This window comes from Colias eurytheme, chromosome 6 (assembly GCF_061535395.1).
Source record: "Colias eurytheme isolate Ceu_HAF_F1 chromosome 6, ilColEury1 Martin Lab GWU primary, whole genome shotgun sequence".
Classification (NCBI taxonomy): Eukaryota; Metazoa; Arthropoda; class Insecta; order Lepidoptera; family Pieridae; genus Colias; species Colias eurytheme.
This window is the reverse complement of record NC_142985.1, coordinates 2,318,016-2,336,185: the sequence shown is the minus strand read 5'-3', so window position 1 is coordinate 2,336,185 and position 18,170 is coordinate 2,318,016. Positions and strand designations below refer to the sequence as shown.

Below are 18,170 nucleotides of genomic sequence, written 5' to 3'. Positions count from 1 at the left end.
TAGTTAGCCTGGTTTTCCTCGCTCCCAAAGGATAGAGGTTTGAGTGTAGGTAGTCCTTTTTACTATAATTGGTAGAACTATATACATATATGTAATAGGGTTTTGTGTATGTAACTTAGTGTTACTAGTTACTTACAATATAAATAAGAGTACTAGATTACAACTTCATCTTTTTTTCTCTTTTTACTTTGTGAACATACACATAAAATCAAGGAAAAAAAATATTTATTTTTTCACAATGATTGTCTACTCTGTGTGCTCTATGAAATGTATCGCTATTTCGACACGTCGCCTTATAGGCAGCGTGGCCGAGTGGTCTAAGGCGCTGGTTTTAGGCACCAGTCCGAAAGGGCGTGGGTTCGAATCCCACCGCTGTCAAATTCTTTTTATTTTATTTTTTCATGTATAAATTTTATTATTGTATAAAAAAGTCTGACTTATCCGAGCCGGACTTGAAAATAATAATTGTAGAATTTTTTAATGTAAACTTCTAAAAACATTGTTAATTTTGTCTGAAAGAAATAAACAAATATTTCTATACAAACGTCACCAACATAAAATTGTTACCTTAATAGGTGATCTCCTTATTTGTTTTTGTTTTTTTTTATTTGTTTAAAAATAATATCTGATAGGTATACTTAAAAGTAAATGCTCAGTATTACAGCTTTACCGCGATTCCATTTTGTAGTCAGAGGTAAAAATATGAGACCCAATAATTGTGATTTATAACAAAATTAGTAGCTTAAATTTTTCAATAAATATATTTTTATAAACATTAATATTTTATTCCACTTACCCTAATAAATCTTCCAGGTCACTTTCAAATATGTAGTAAAAAGTAGAAGCAAAGCTTTCTTGCGCGGACTGTGTTCCGTATAGTGATTTATATTATTAGTAGTTGATTAGTAACCTATTTTTCTTGGCCTTAGACCAAGAGCTAAGATAAAAAACAGCGTGTATGCTGAGCACAAGTATCTGAAGTGAAACTTCTTTGGCTTTCTTCAAAGATACTAAAATCGTTGACTTACTCCATCAAGGTGTAAAGGTATTGCCATGATGCGAACTTACCTCTCAATAATCTTTAAAATTTCACTTCAAAGAGGTTTATAGCCTATGTCAGTATCAATGTAGCTTTCTCATGATGAAATACTTTTTAAAACGGATCGAGTTTTAGAGATAAATCTTCAGGTAATTCCAGGTTTTAAATTTTCAGACTATAACTTGGTCACTTGGTGTTTTTAATAAACCAAGTAAAATGGGTTATTTTGATCATTATTTTAATGGGTATTAAAGTCAGAAAATTACTAGGTTCTTGAAGTTTATTAAGTTGGTTCTAACAAGCAACACGCTACACTTGCGCCAAAAAATGTCCTGAAAAAACTTACAGTGAACCAATACCTTACGGATTTCTAAAATTCGCAAGCTGTATCTAGTTTGGTATATCAATCAGGTTGTGCCGAAACCAGCATGTAATTAATCGTTGTCAATTCGATGAAAAATTCGCATGCCATTTGCATAATTACTCTACAGAGCACTTAAGGATATGTATGCTCAAATAAATTGATCATAATATCGAATTTTTATTTACCTTCGGGGTCCTTAATCCCATTATTAGTTTTAATTAAACTAGAATTTATTGGATGTTGGTTTTTTGACATCTTTTCGGACGTTTTTATGTGATTTTTTGTATGCACAGATTTTATTGACTTAGAGTATCGAGAATGTTTCTGATCGAAAATATTTGTCTAAACCGTTGGTTTAATAGTATAAGTTTTAGTATTGTTTAGTTCCATCATTCGATAATAGATGACGCTAGTTGTAGAAGCCGTGTTTTTAAATCGCGCTTATGTTATTCTTTTGTAATTAGATATAAGCAAAATGGTACTGTAGTTCCGCATCCTCCGCAAATATACGGTCAGAGCGTTTTTGTGTGTTTTATTTCCGACTCTGGCTAGTGTGTACTACATTGCTGGTGGTACATAACATTTGGTCCTTCGAGCAGGATATTGGAGACCAGGTGGTGACGTCAGCGGCCATTGGAGGGAGCGAGAGGGAGAGCAGCCGGGACGCCAGCAGCCATCGGAGGGAGCGAGAGAGAGCAGCCGGGACGCCAGCAGCCATCGGAGGGAGCGAGAGAGAAGCAACCGGGACGTCATCGGCCAGCGGAGCGAGCGAGAGGGAGAAGAACCGTGACGTCAGCGGCCTGCGGAGCGAGCGAGAGGGAGACAACCGTGACGTCATCGGCCAGCGGAGCGAGCGAGAGGGAGACAACCGGGACGTCAGCGGCCAGCGGAGCGAGCGAGAGGGAGACAACCGTGACGTCATCGGCCAGCGGAGCGAGCGAGAGGGAGACAACCGTGACGTCAGCGGCCAGCGGAGCGAGCGAGAGGGAGAAGATCCGTGACGTCAGCGGCCTGCGGAGTGAGCGAGAGGGCGACAACCGTGACGTCAGCGGCCAGCGGAGCGAGCGAGAGGGAGAAGAACCGTGACGTCAGCGGCCTGCGGAGTGAGCGAGAGGGCGACATCCGTGACGTCAGCGGCCTGCGGAGTGAGCGAGAGGGCGACAACCGTGACGTCAGCGGCCAGCGGAGCGAGCGAGAGGGAGAAGAACCGTGACGTCAGCGGCAAGCGGAGCGAGCGAGAGGGAGAACATCCGGGACGTCAGCGGCCAGTGGAGCGAGCGAGAGGGAGAACATCCGTGACGTCAACCGACTCCGGAGTACAGGTGCGAGGGAGAAGGACTACCAGTGAAGTGAAACGTGAGTACTTTGAAGTTCAATTATACAAAATTGGACCTTAAGTCCAAGAAGATAAAGTGAAGTGACGGGGAATCCATGCCCAAATTAAATTAAAGTAACTTTAAAACACTTAGAAAATTTTCATTGTTTACATAGACTTAGAATATTTTCAATGTTTACATTGACTTAGTTTTTTGTTCGTTGTATTGAATAGACACTTGTAAAATTTTGTAAAAGAATTTACCACTTATAATATTTTAGAGTTGAGGAGACAGTTTGTACATGTGAGTTAGTTTTTGTTTTAGGCAATTTAAATATTAAGTTAAATTTATTTATTTCAAATAAGTTTGAGAATATAAAGTCTATTTATCTTATTGTTGTTCGGAAGTCTCTAAAATATTATAATGGAAGCATTTAATAGAATTCAAGAAAATAGTAAAGAGCTTATCTCTAAAGGTAGAGTCAATTTTAAAAAATCCCCTAAGGAAAGAATTACTGTTTCGTATGTTGAAACTCGTTTGGAATCTTTAGAAAATCAGTGGCAATCATTTCGCGATACTCATCGCCAAATAATCAGCGAGATTTCTAAGAGGGAGTTAGACTCTTCGAGTTATATTAAAAATTCTATATATATTGAGACCGAAGAACTATATATAGATTACAAAACTGAATTGAAAGATGCTTTGATTGAATTAAATGGAAATAGTCGGTCTGTGGTAAAGTCAAGTGAGTCAAGAGAATATCAAGAAAAATCTGTCATAAAATTACCTGTGAACAATTATACTTTGACGGATAGTATTGAGTCTGGTCAATCTTATGTAGCGAAGTGTCCGTATTGTAAGGAGGCAATTCATAAATTATATAATTGTAATGAGTTTGCGAAGTCGGACTATGATGTGAGACATAAATTTGTACAAAATAGTCGCTTATGTTTTAATTGTTTTGGTAGCAGCCACTCCGTATTTTCATGTCGCCAATCCACCAGATGTAAGGTTTGTAAGCGTAAACATAATTCATTGCTTCACCCCGAAGAATCTAAAAATGTTGAGTCCCATCAAAAGAATGTGGTTGTTTCTTCAGCAACCACATCTGAACGCGATGTTGTTACGTGTTTTTCGAATGTCCGTAGTCAAGTTCTTTTGGCTACTGCAGTTGTGGAAGCGGAGTCGAATACAGGTAAGGCTAACTTTAATTTGCGATGCTTATTGGATCAAGGCTCAATGGTTTCTCTCATCACCGAATCCACGGTTCAAGCTCTTGGGCTAAAGAAAATTCCAAATAAGGTTCGTATTTCTGGAGTAGGAGGTCAGGAAGATTCCTTAGCGTCAAGATCTATGGTTGAAGTAAAAATAAGATCAATTTATAATCCCAAGTTTACCATGGTCGTTCAAGCGCACGTTCTCGGTAAGCTTACATCGTTTCTTCCATCAAGGAGAGTCAATCTGCGGTTGTGGCCAGAGCTTTCACACTTGCAATTGGCTGATCCAAAATATGAAGTCCCAAACAAAATTGATTTGTTGCTTGGTGCGGAGGTGTATGCCCAGGTACTGGAGGACGGCATGATAAAGGGTCCCCCTGGATGTCCGTTAGCACAGAAAACGCAATTAGGGTGGATATTATCTGGGCACATTCAATCAGAAATGTTAGATTCTGGAACGCACCAACAACCGAGAGTGATCGTCAGCATGCACGCTGGATGCAATGAAGATGAACTACTAAAAAGGTTCTGGGAAATAGAAGCAGAGCCATGTTTGGCAAGCAATAAAATAATGACAATCGAAGAAAAGGCGTGTGAAGAGATTTTTGAGAGGACAACTAAGAGAGACAAGGAGGGAAGATATATTGTTAACTTACCTTTCCGCCCCGAAGTAAAGCATGAATTTGGAGATACACGAAGTGTAGCGGTGCAAAGGCTAAAGAGTTTAGAGAAAAGATTTAAGAACACCGAACTCAAGAATAATTATTCGCAAGTGTTGAAGGAATATTTATTGCTGGGTCATATGGAAAAAGTACAGGAAGACTCGGAAGAGACGCGGAGACGTTCGGTATGGTTACCGCATCATGCAGTAGTCAGACCAGACAAAAGCACTACTAAGACGCGAGTAGTATTCAATGCGTCAGATAGAAGTGCTAATGGTATGTCGTTAAATGATGCCCTGATGGTTGGCCCAAGACTACAACCAGAATTACGTCATATAATCATGAGATGGCGTCTCCACCCGATATGCCTAATAGCCGACATCATAAAGATGTATAGGCAAGTAAGGCTGAAAAGGGAGCATACAGATTATCACCGAATCGTGTGGAGAGATGACAACAACGAAATCCAAGATTATCGTCTACTTACCGTTACCTTTGGCACTTCCAGTGCACCTTATTTAGCGGTCAAAGCTCTCCAACAGCTTGCAGTCGACGAGGGTGGGAGCTATCCACTAGCTGCTGCAAGACTAAAAACGGACTTTTACATGGATGATCTGTTAACCGGGTGTGATTCTGAAAAAGAAGCATTACGATTATATGAAGAAATGACTGAATTGTTAAGTAAAGGAGGTTTTAGGCTACAGAAATGGAGTAGTAATAGCATGGAGGTGATGGAAGGTTTTGAAGGAAATATAGAACAGGACAGGGAACTTAAGGAGGATGACGTGACTAAAGTAGTAGGTCTCTTTTGGAACCGCCGTACCGATGACTTTAGTTATAGAGTTCAGTTTTTATCAGCGTCGCTTCCTGCAACCAAAAGAGAAATTATAGCCGAAATTTGTCGACTGTACGATCCGCTTGGTTGGATCGCTCCATGCATCATCACTGCAAAAATATTCATACAAAAATTATGGATGACTGGATTTGGATGGGATGATAGATTACCGTCTGAACTTATTAGTGAATGGATAACTTACCGGGAGGAATTATTTCAGCTAACAAATTTCCAAATACCGCGATGGGTGCAAACACGAAGCAAAGATCCAGTTGTGGAGTTACATGGGTTTAGTGACGCTTCACATGCCGCCTATGCTGCTGTGGTTTATATTCGTTGCGTTTCTGAAGATAAACAAATTAACACTCACCTGGTAGCTGCAAAAACTAAAGTTGCCCCGATCAAGCAAATCTCCATACCTCGACTGGAACTCTGCGGTGCGGTGTTGGTAACTAAATTGTTAGTTGAAGTAGCTGAAGTTTTGAACATACCAATTTCACAGTTGCATGCTTGGACGGATTCCACCATCGTCCTAGCGTGGCTTAGTGACCATCCCAGTCGGTGGAAAACATTCATAGCCAACCGGACTTCTGAAATTCTAAATCATTTAGAACCTTGTAAGTGGTCGTATATACAGTCCAAAGAAAATCCCGCTGACTGCGCGTCTCGTGGAATACTACCTTCTGAGCTAGTTGAGAATAATTTGTGGAAGTATGGTCCGGATTGGTTAAGTAAGATTGATATTCAGTATGGTAAACCGCTTTCCATATGCACTAAAACTGACCTGGAAGAAAGAAAGATTAAAGTACATGCTACAACTAAGGAGAACTGTGAAGATATAGATATATTTTTAAAATTTTCATCTTTTACGAAGCTGGTGAGAGTAGTCGCATACTGCAGAAGATTCCTGAAATTGAAGGATCCCGTTGAAACTCGTCCGAAATTTCTACCTTACCTTTCAGCTGAAGAGCTCCGAGATGCCACCATGTGTTGTATCCGTCAGCATCAGCTTACTTGGTACCCTGAAGAAATGAAGAATCTGAAACATAAAAACATCATTAAAAAGAGTAAAATTGACAATTTAAATCCATTAATAGATGAATTAGGAATTATGAGGGTCGGAGGAAGAATGGAAAATTCTTGCCTGAAGGATGGCAGCAAGCATCCGATAATTGTAAACGGTGACTCCTGCTTGGCGAAGTTGATTATAGCCGATGCCCACGCCAAAACCATGCACGGAGGTCCCCAGTTGACCATTAACTACATACGTACGACGTATTGGATCACCAAATTGAAAAATCTAGTACGATTTAATATACACAAATGCGTTTCATGCGTAAGAAACGCGGCGAAGTTTCGAACTCAATTGATGGGCCAGCTGCCTGCCTGCCGAGTCACACCTCGAAAACCCTTTTTATACTCCGGTGTTGATTACGCTGGTCCCATTAATATTCGCGTTTCGAAGGGTCGTGGCCATAAATCCTATAAAGGATATATTTGTCTCTTTGTTTGCATGGCCACAAGAGCCGTTCATATAGAAGCAGTTTCCGATCTTACTTCAGAAGGTTTTTTGGCAGCTTTCAAACGTTTTGTTGCTAGACGAGGCCGTTGTATTCAGTTGTGGAGTGACAACGGCACCAATTTTGTAGGTGCTTCTAAGGAGTTGCGGAATTTGTTTGCAAATGAGAAATCCCAACTGCCTGTTGACATTGCATCATCATTGGCTAACAATGGTACAGAGTGGCGCTTTATTCCTCCTCATGCTCCAAATTTCGGTGGAGTGTGGGAAGCAGGCATAAAGAGCACTAAACATCATCTGCGTCGCGTAATCGGCGATTCTACTCTTACTTTTGAAGAGCTGGCGACGGTCTTGGTGCAAATTGAGGCGTGTCTCAATTCGCGACCTTTGTCCGTAGCTAGCTCCGACTCAGGTGATCCCAACCCGTTAACACCGGGTCATTTTTTAATAGGGGAGCCATTGATCGTGGCTCCGGATAATAATTTTGAATACGAGAAAATTTCCAATTTGCGTCGTTGGCAGTTAACCCAAAGGATGGTGCAGCATTTTTGGAAGCGTTGGTCCCAAGAGTGTCTAACCCAATTTTTTCAAAGGTACAAATGGAAAGGCAAGGTCCCCGACATCAAGGTAGGAGACGTGGTCTTAGTGAAGGAGGACAATTTGCCTCCTGCGAAATGGATGTACGGATTGGTGGTTGAATTACATCCGGGTAAGGATAAGGTGACACGTGTTGTCACGTTGAGATATAGGGGTTCTCACATACAAAGACCGACTTCGAAACTATGTGTGTTGCCCGTTAGAGAAACATAAATGTAAAAAAGAAAATATATATGTATTATGTTAGACGTAAGTAAGGAATAAGTATTAGTTTAAAGAGATGTATTTGCTTCTATGTATTGCTGTATCTTTTTGCAAAGTTGTATTTTTTTTGTATTGTGAAGGACTATTCGTCCTTGGCGGGCGGTATGTCTAAACCGTTGGTTTAATAGTATAAGTTTTAGTATTGTTTAGTTCCATCATTCGATAATAGATGACGCTAGTTGTAGAAGCCGTGTTTTTAAATCGCGCTTATGTTATTCTTTTGTAATTAGATATAAGCAAAATGGTACTGTAGTTCCGCATCCTCCGCAAATATACGGTCAGAGCGTTTTTGTGTGTTTTATTTCCGACTCTGGCTAGTGTGTACTACATTGCTGGTGGTACAAAACAGAGCTCTTGAGGATATAAATAAGAAAAAAGTACATCTATTAAATCTGAAGGGATCAATTAAAAAGTTTATTTTCTAATCTGTATCTGTTATCTGTAATCTGTGTACAGGATTTGAACCCGTAGCCAATAATACAAAAAACGTTTCTAAGAAGACTGTTTGAATAAATAAATGTTTTTAATGAAAAATGATAGCCTATTCGAATTTCAATAAATCGTTCTGAAAATCGATCTTCATCTTCTTCTTATCTCAATTTTTTTATTTAAATTGTTGCCTGAATGATGAAACAATTTATATGAAGAAAGCTGCACAAAAATTACTTAAATAAGATATATGCAAATGCAAGCAGCTTGAAGCAATTATTCATAAAAAATGTAGAGTCTATATACATTTATCTAATTCAATGTAAAGCTCATGGTGGCCAATTTGCACAAAAAATTTATGTCATGTTATTTTCTTTTCCTTTCCTTCCATTATTTTATATTTTTATAGTTAACGTTTATTACACTGCATTAGTATAATTTATAATACCACAGTATAATACACATACACATCCATGACAATTTTTTTTTACCACGTTGAACTTTTGAATTCATTAATTGAGTTAGGTACATACATCCTTTGAAATTATGGTAACAGATTGAAACGAAGTAGTACTTTTAAAATCATGTCACAATAATATCATCTTATTGATTTTTTTAATACCTGCGAGTAAAGCCGCGACCTCCAGCTTGTAGGCGAGGCTAGACGTGCATAGTTTATATCTTTTTATAAATACTTATAGTTATTAGCGGTACCTCACTAACTGTAAATTATCAAATTGATCAAAATGTAGCTTTTTATAATAATATCCTTCTATAATAATCTATACTTAATATTATAAAGCTGAAGAGTTTGTTTGTTTGTTTGAACACAATCTCAGGAACTACCGCTCCGATTTGAAAAATTCTTTCGATGTTAGATAGCCCATTTATGGAGGAAGGCTATACAATATCATCAATGCGGGTGAAACCGCGGGGAACAGCTAGTAAGTAATATTTCCTCTATTTCCATGATTTTTTACACAAGTATTGGTAGTGTTTGTGTTAAATTATATCTACATTTACGTACTTAAAATTACTTTTCCTTGTATTAATTATTTGTAGGTATATGATATTTCAATAATTAAAAAAAATGAATGATGTTGTTACTATGTAATTCATCGATAATATTTATGCCATTTTGAATGTAGATAAGTTTTTACTTATAACTAAGTTGTTTGTTGACCTTGTAATATTTAGGTATGCAAAGGGCTTCATTATCTTACGATCTCTATTGATAAAATTAACAGTTAGGTAGTACCTACTAGATTTCCGCCCGCGGCTTCGCCCGCGTTTTCAAAGGAAAATCCGCATAGTTCCTGTTCCCGTGAGATTTCCGGGATAAAACCTATCCTATGTGTTATTCCAAGTTACCCTCTATATGTGTGCTAAATTTCATTGTAATCGGTTCAGTGGTATTTGCGTGAAAGAGTAACAAACACACACACATCCTCACAAACTTTCGCATATTTTATAATATTAGTAGTATAGGATAGGATAGGTCATAGGATGTAGTATGTAAGAAGGTACTTGTCACCCTAGAACATTTTATTTCATCGATAATATTTATGCCATTTTGAATGTAGATAAGTTTTTACTTATAACTAAGTTGTTTGTTGACCTTGTAATATTTAGGTATGCAAGGCTTCATTATCTTACGATCTCTATTGATAAAATTAACAGTTAGGTAGTACCTACTAGATTTCCGCCCGCGGCTTCGCCCGCGTTTTCAAAGGAAAATCCGCATAGTTCCTGTTCCCGTGAGATTTCCGGGATAAAACCTATCCTATGTGTTATTCCAAGTTACCCTCTATATGTGTGCTAAATTTCATTGTAATCGGTTCAGTGGTATTTGCGTGAAAGAGTAACAAACACACACACATCCTCACAAACTTTCGCATATTTTATAACTAGCGACCCGTCCCGGCTTCGCACGGGTGCAATGCTGATACTAATTAATACACTACGGAATAACTTTTAACGTTGTATATAAAAACATAGCGGCCCGGCCGGCCGGTACCGCCGCAAACGGTACGCCCCGCAATTTTTAAATCTGTAATATCTTCGAAAATATTCACTTAAATCATACGGTGTAAAGGGCCATATAGATCTATATTAAATGAACAATGTATTCAAGGTATTTAATTGGTTAAGGATTAATGCTGTATTGGTTAAAATCGCTTCGAAAATTAGCCATTATTTGTCGTAAAAAGTAAATGACAAAAAAAAGTTATTGTGGGTTATCCATAAGAGATAGACATATGCCATCGCGGACTTTTCTGTAGACCTTTTCAATGTGTACAATACTTAGTACATTATTTTGATAAAACTCGTAGGGTTCAGCCTACGTTTGCAATGTAAGCGGATAAAATGTAATTATTTACGACATCACATTAGAAATCTCGAAAATAACAGTACTTCTCCACTATTTAATGGATGTTATTATACATATAAACCTTCCTCTTGAATCACTCTATCTATTAAAAAAAACCGCATCAAAATCCGTTGCGTAGTTTCAAAGATTTAAGCGTACAAAGGGACATAGGGACATAGGGAAATAGGGACAGAGAATGCGACTTTGTTTTATACTATGTAGTGATGATGATATTAGTAGTATAGGATAGGATAGGTCATAGGATGTAGTTTGTAAGAAGGTACTTGTCACCCTAGAACATTTTATTAAAAAACTTAAGTTTGTGAAAAATTGTTAGTAGTTAAGTAAGTACCTTCTTATATTAAAGTTTCCGACTGAAAACTAAGGAAATTGCAAATATGAACAATGTTTCAAGAAAATGCATGTCTAATAAAAATAAATTATAATTAATGTTGTGGTATTTCCATCAGGCCCCGGAATCACAGACACAATAGAAAATCTATTGTGTCGCGACCCGATCGGGCCGTTCGGGGCTCAATGGGTTAATTTTTTTACGCAAGGTAGATTCACTGGATAGAAAGCTTCATATTTTTCTTCGAAGCTTTGAACTTGAACTTATAAATCTTTATAAGGAATGATAGGCTATTAATATACCTAACTGTAACATTTAACTGTTTACGATTTAAATTGATAGTTTTATAAGCAAAAATATTTTCACGCAACGTCTTTTTTGTGAACTTGATTTATAATTTTTTCACATCACTTAATAAAGTGATCAAAATACTTAAAAATTAATGACGTATTTTCTATTTAACTCTAGAAAGTAGAAACGCTACGAACCAAGTAATAAAAAACCTAAAAGAAAAGCATTTCTATTAATGTTCAAAAATTAATATGAGTAGGTACCTAATTCAATTTTAATTTAGGTACCTACTCTGTGTTGATATTTTGACAGCAATGTCAATGTCATGTCCACGGAATGTAACAACGGACTTGAAAGAAAAAGTTATTAGGACTTGATAAAAAAATACAAACATATTTTTATAAGTGACAGAGAAAGTTAAAGTAATTGACAGTTTTAATAATTGTTATAAAAACACCAAACATACTACTAAGTACTAACGAGCATAAGATTAGATAGATACATATTAGGAGTATAGACTAGAATCTAGATAGTCTATCTAATCTTTCTTCTTCTTCTTATAAATAAAAATGAATCGCAAAATGTGTTGGTAAGCGCATAACTCGAGAACGGCTGAACCGATTTCGATAATTCTTTTTTTATTATATTCCTTGAAGTACGAGGATGGTTTTTATGTATAGAAAACGTAAATATGTACCAGGGGCGAAGCCGGGGCGGACCGCTAGTATATATTATAAAGGCGAAAGTTTGTAAGGATGTATGGATGTATGGATGTTTGTTACTCTTTCACGTATAAACTATTACAATGAAATTTAGCACACATATAGAGGGTAACTTGGATTAACACATAGGATAGTTTTTATTCCGGAAATCCCACGGTAACGGGAACTATGCGGGTTTTCCTTTGCAAACGCGGGCGAAGCCGCGGGCGGAAATCTAGTACTTAAATATTTATATTCACAATAGATCTTATATGGGTCTATGTTATTCTTTTAACTTTTAAACCGATTTTTAATTAAGAGAAGATACAGCTACGCAATACGTGTAGTAACTATCCTAGTTCTATCAGAATTAGATGTTATAATTTTGTACATTAAAAATAATCATAGAAAATGATGCGAAAGTATATTATATCCTTATAAGCTATGTTAAATTTACCGTCTTCGTTTTAATTAAACAATAGCAGACACTTATAAATATATTAGGCACAGTTAATTTTCATTTCAAGATATATTATATTACACACAAAGTACATATTAGAATATTATCATGTTCAACTTTGTAATAATACTTCTTGAGATTTTTGTAAAGTATGTACAGAAAAAAATCGATCACGGGCGCGAGATTGAACAGTGCACACCGCGTCTATTGCCCCGGCCGCGGCATGACGAACTTTTTATACCAATTGTTTACAAATATCACATTTTAATTTTATAAAACTAAATATCATACTTTGAAGTAAAATTAACAGCAAAAGAAAAAAGTACCTAGAACTTTGAATTATTTAAATAAATGATTCTTTATTTTATCAACGAATATGATAACGATAACAAATTGCATCGATGAATATTCATTAATTAAATTAATAAATTATATTTAAAAATAATAAAACATTTAATGCAGGAAATTAGTTTTGAAGAGAATAGAGCTAAAAGCTTAAGCTAAAGCTCTACTATTACTTAAAATCAAATTTATATTAATTTGACGAGTAAAAAACACTTTTTCATGTTTAAGTTCAATAAATTTTATAAAAAATGAGTTTACCTTCTCACTCATTTTTTTAATAAAATAATTATAAAAGTGGTTCATCCCTTTATAACCGATGTTTATACAATCCTACCTACAAAATGTTCTTAATTACATTATCCACAGATTAGCCGATGTCATCGCTATTAACCTATGCAATTACAATAATTCAAGGGTATCGATGGGGTCGTTGCACCCTGAACCCGTCCTGCAACTAAACGTCAACTTGTCATAATCGATTCGCTAAAATCTTGATTGAACAACCTCATTAATCTACCGTAACGTATCACCTGAATTTACGATCTAATTCTCTATGAAGTTCGGCGATTAGGCGAAAAGTGCGCGGGAGTGGTGGACGCTTTCTTTGTATATAAACGCGGAGAAATGCTCTCACTTCATCCACTCGACTGCTATCGTATGATATAATCAGTTGCAACATGGCAGCCAAACTGATCGTTGCTTTGGCGTGTGTCGCCCTGTGCCACAGTAGCCCCGCCCTTTTAAACGGTAAGAAATTTTTTATTTTTATGATTTTATTTTGATAAAAAAAAATATTGATCACATTTAATTATTCTACAAATTTTCACACAACTTATGAGAAATTAACTAAATTTTCATGATATAAGGACAAATACATTCAGATCCTCTGCTTATTAAAGGTGTAATAAAAACGTATTCAAATATCTATAAACTGCACATTTCATTCCAGGTTTCGTATACCGTGATGGACGCGGGTTCTCAATTGGCCGGGCCTATTCCAACGGTGGAAAGGCCGTTGGCTCAGCAACGATCAATGGCGGTGTCCACCAGGCGTACAGCAGCGCCACTGCTGACGACCACCAATACATCAGGAACCTTGGCTACGGAGAAATCATCCCCGCCCAGGTCCTCCCAGGACAAGCCGTAGCCAACGCCGAAGTTTACGACGGTCCTAACTCACCTCAAGTCGAAATGGCCAAAGCTATCGCAGAAGCCCAAAACAACCCCACATACTACTACGAAATTCCCCAACCAGCAACTATTGTATCATATGAACAGAACTTTGAAACACCCGCCCAAATCAGATACGAGTACCCCGCTGGACTCACAAAGGCTGAATCCTCGGCTATTCTCAACGGCGCTTCTGAAACAGCGATCACTTCAGCCAACACTGAAGGCTCTGGTTCCGCTCAGTCCTCTGCTCAAACTCGCGGTGTCGGCAACTACGGTATCACCTCTTCCAACGCTAACACTTACGGCCAAGGTTCCGCATCCGCAAACGCTGAGAAAAACGCTTTCGGATCTTCCATCACCTCTGCTAAGACCCAAGGCTTCGGCGCTGCCAACTCCCGTTCTGAAGGCGGTCTCGGTTTAACCAGCGCTGAAACAAAGACCAACGGAGGTTTCGGTTCTGCTTCTTCGACTGTCAACAACGCCTATGAAAGGGCTGTCGCTTCCGCTAACACTAACGGGTACGGATCAGCCTCCTCCAACGCTGACATCAACAACGCCGTAGCTTCCGCCAAAACAGCCCATAAGGGTATTTCTTGGCGCTTCGGAACCCTCTACGGCACTCCCTCTGGTATCAATCAGGCCCAAGCTAACAGCCAAGTCAATGGTGGAGTCGCCAAGTCAACCGCCCACTCTAACGGAGCCGCTCACGGAACCGCCGCATCTTCAGCTCACACCAACGGCTTCGGTGCCGCTGACGCGAACGCTAACATCATCGGTGCTGGTAACGTCAACTCTGTCGCCAACAGCTACAACCAAGAATTAGGTTTGGCCAAGTCTGGTGCGCTCACCCAGGGCCACGGATCTGCCAACTCTGAAGCTAACACCGGCCTCGGATCCGCCAAGTCTTCCGCCAACACTCTCGGTTTGGGTTACGGTAACGCTAACGCCAACGCTGACATCAGCGCTGCTGGTTTGAAATCGACCGCCAACACTAACGGATACGGTTCGGCTTCGTCCTCTGCCAACAACGGAGGATCTTACGGCGTCTTTAGAAACGCTTATGTCCCATACGCTGGTTCCCGCACTGTGGCTAACGCGCAGACCTCCGGCCAGGGGTCTGCTACGTCATCAGCCAACACACAAGGCATGTACGCCGGCTACAGAGTCGTGAACTCTTCTGCCAACACCAATGGCTACGGCACCGCTCAAGCGAATGCTCAAAGCCTGTAAGTTATTCACTCCAAGGGCAATAACATCAAGACGACTTAAGATCGAATATTGTTAAACTTGTCTTGGTGTATTTGCAAGTTTTGAATAATTAAGTCTTATTTATTTTCTTATTTATTATTTAATTAAGTAAATTATTACTTTTAATAGAGTAATAAAGTATCTTTCGAAAAAATATACCCTTTTATTTGTCTCCCTGCCTCCCTAATTATTATATGTATATACATACTTTACATATTGAACTTTAAACGTAAAATACTGCAGAAAATTAGAATTATCAATAAGAAAACATTAACATAACATGTACCTACAAAACATAACATGAACAAACACATAGTTTGTCTAGTAAATGATTAGATTTATCATTTATAATTTTATTAATGATCATACTTGCAGACTAACGGAATATTTAAAAATATTTTGCATCAAAATTATCTACGAGAACATTAGCCTCAATCATTAATAACTTTTACAAAAAAGGATTCTGGTTTGAATAATTATAAACATAGCATTAATATTAATAAATAAACATAATTTTATCGTGTTTTTTAATGAAATTAACTTCTAAAGTTCTAATGCATTAAGCTTATTAATCAAAATAACTTAAAGTATTTTTTTACATTGACTTATTTTATCTACATATTTTGCATGAAGCGTGAACAGCTGGACCGATTTCGATCATCCTTTTTTTTGTTGAGTTTGTTATTATCGTGAGAAATGAAAGAAATTCTTAAGAAAAATATAAAATTCATACAATATTTTTTTTATGCTTGAGCTCGACAAGAAAATGAATTGAAAATATTTTATTAAGATCACTAATTAGACAATGTTAAATGCAAGTAAACCTGAATAAAAAAGACGTGTGGCACTCGGGGACTGCCGCGGTAAAGCTATTGCATGCTATGCCTTCATGCCACCCCTCCGCGCCCGTCGGAGTGGGGAGCGTGAGGCTTTTCGTTACGCAATTTCTGGATTCGGTCCCCGCGCTCAAGGCCCGCGATAGAAGCTATGCAATAGCTTAAAAAATCATATAGCTAAAATTAATTTTCAAAATAACAACGAAATAGGAAACTACTGAAATTCATGCAAAATAACTTTCATATCACTTTTGTGAGTAAATTGATTATTTCACATCTAAATAAAAATAAATAAAAATACTTGAAATATGTAAAAATGAAATAAATGTAATTTCCCAAAACGGAACATAAGTAAATATTCAGTAAATATTATAAGGTAATTATTTACGAACCGTATAACCATAGTATAGGCATAGATAATAAAATACATATTACATAGGTAGTATAGGTAAAAACATTTAACAAACTTCGTGGCCGGTTAATGGCTAGTTTTTGCAATCATTAATCAAATAACCATTCGATACATTAAATCTATAGTTTCTATGATATATTGTTCGCAAAAAAACTCGGTTACGGTGTCGAAGTCAAGTCGAGAGGTTAAACATCTTAACGGCCTATTGTTTTATGATTTTGATGAACGATAAAGCTGTTAGCGTATAGATATGCTTTATTGCCATGATGGTATTGAAAATGGAATTTTCGCATAGAAATAGATTTTAAACGTATGTATAACGGGGGTTAGAAAGTTAGAAATTAGACTCTATAAAGTTCGTGTACAGACATATTCTGAGATAAGCTTTAATTTATTTATTCATAATGAAAATTATATTTGATTTTTTGGTTGAGGTTGCAGATAATTTTTAGTAGTTGCATAAATGAATCTGTTATTTCATTCAATTTAATGAATTGTTCAAATATCTGTATACTTACGTATAACATGTTCAAATAGAAAAAAATATATAGAGCATACCTTCCTATGATAATGTTTCGTGTTAAAAATAATAATTTCATAAATACACACGGCGTATCATGCTTCTAACGACTATCGATTTGAAACCTGTCCTTTAAGGAGCCTCATACCAAATTGTAGTAGGTACTCTATCAGCTATCTCTATAAAAATCTTAAAAGATAAACTGTAATACTTTCGCAGCGAATATTGACCTGATAACTGTACTCGGACCTTATCTCTGAGGTTAATGCTAGATCCATTACTTCATCTGAAATATAGCCTTCGGTAAAAACTGACCGATATTCAGTAACAATTAAAAATACCGTAATCGTTCACAATTTAGATAATAGTTAAAGTCGATGAGATGAGATCATTTTCGTAATGTTTTAGTGGCTTCTTAATCGCTTCAAGATCATATTTTGAGCACGAATGCTTTAATCTAAAAAAAATAATACTCAAAGGTGACTGACTTGACTGACATAGGGCTGAGGAATTAGGACGTAGGCATCCGCTAAGAAAGGATTTTGATCAATTCTACTCCCAAGAGCATAAAGTAGGGGATGAAAGTTTGTACCATAAAAAATTATCTTTTCCACGCAGACGAAGCTGCGGCTAGTAACTAGTTTTGCTATAAAATTTAACAACTCTTCCTGATTAAATCAAGAAAGTAACAAACGTGTTTATTAAATTGGAACTGCTTAATTAAAATAGAAAATTTGTTAAATTTCGCATTAATCGAATCTGGAGTTTTATCGTCTACAGATAACAAAACTTGCTAATTATCTGACCTCGTTGAACTTTCTATTATTTTTTGTTTACAAATTTTATTTATGGCCAATTGCCATATATCTATTATACCTACATTTGTAATTCCTGTTTGAAATTGTCAAAATGAATAACTTCCCCTAGAGTCATTCACCTCTTATTTCTAAACAAAAGTATTGTAAAGTCTAATATCTGGTGTCAGCTGCCACTCCTACGCACATTAAAATTAAATAAGAACCATAACAAAATTAATGTTTGCCAAATTTCACAAGATACCATATGTTCCAAATAAGTATGCTAACAAAACTAAAAAAATATTCATGGATAATCTAATTTAAATAAGTTTACGATTCAAACGATTTTTTAAATGTGTATCGCCCACGACTTTAATCATTAAGCGGAAAATACATTTATTTTTATCTAGTGCAAATAAATT

At 37.0% G+C, this 18,170-nt stretch overlaps 2 protein-coding genes and 1 non-coding gene across 3 annotated transcripts; all 3 read left to right on the top strand.

The window, feature by feature from the left end:
• Positions 1-298: 298 nt before the first annotated feature.
• On the top strand, positions 299-378 carry TRNAL-UAG (transfer RNA leucine (anticodon UAG)). Its single transcript has one exon. It is a non-coding gene; the product is annotated as a tRNA-Leu (tRNA).
• A 3,580-nt stretch (positions 379-3,958) lies between these two features.
• On the top strand, positions 3,959-7,762 carry LOC149907497 (uncharacterized). The gene has a single exon (XM_090102482.1). It carries the CDS (start codon positions 3,959-3,961, stop codon positions 7,760-7,762), a length of 3,804 nt encoding a protein of 1,267 aa, XP_089958608.1.
• Positions 7,763-13,381: 5,619 nt separating this feature from the next.
• On the top strand, positions 13,382-15,337 carry LOC149907496 (uncharacterized). Its single transcript, XM_090102491.1, has 2 exons — positions 13,382-13,509; positions 13,712-15,337. Exons 1-2 carry the CDS (start codon positions 13,440-13,442, stop codon positions 15,163-15,165), a joined length of 1,524 nt encoding a protein of 507 aa, XP_089958617.1. The 5' UTR covers positions 13,382-13,439; the 3' UTR covers positions 15,166-15,337.
• The last annotated feature ends 2,833 nt before the right edge of the window (positions 15,338-18,170 follow it).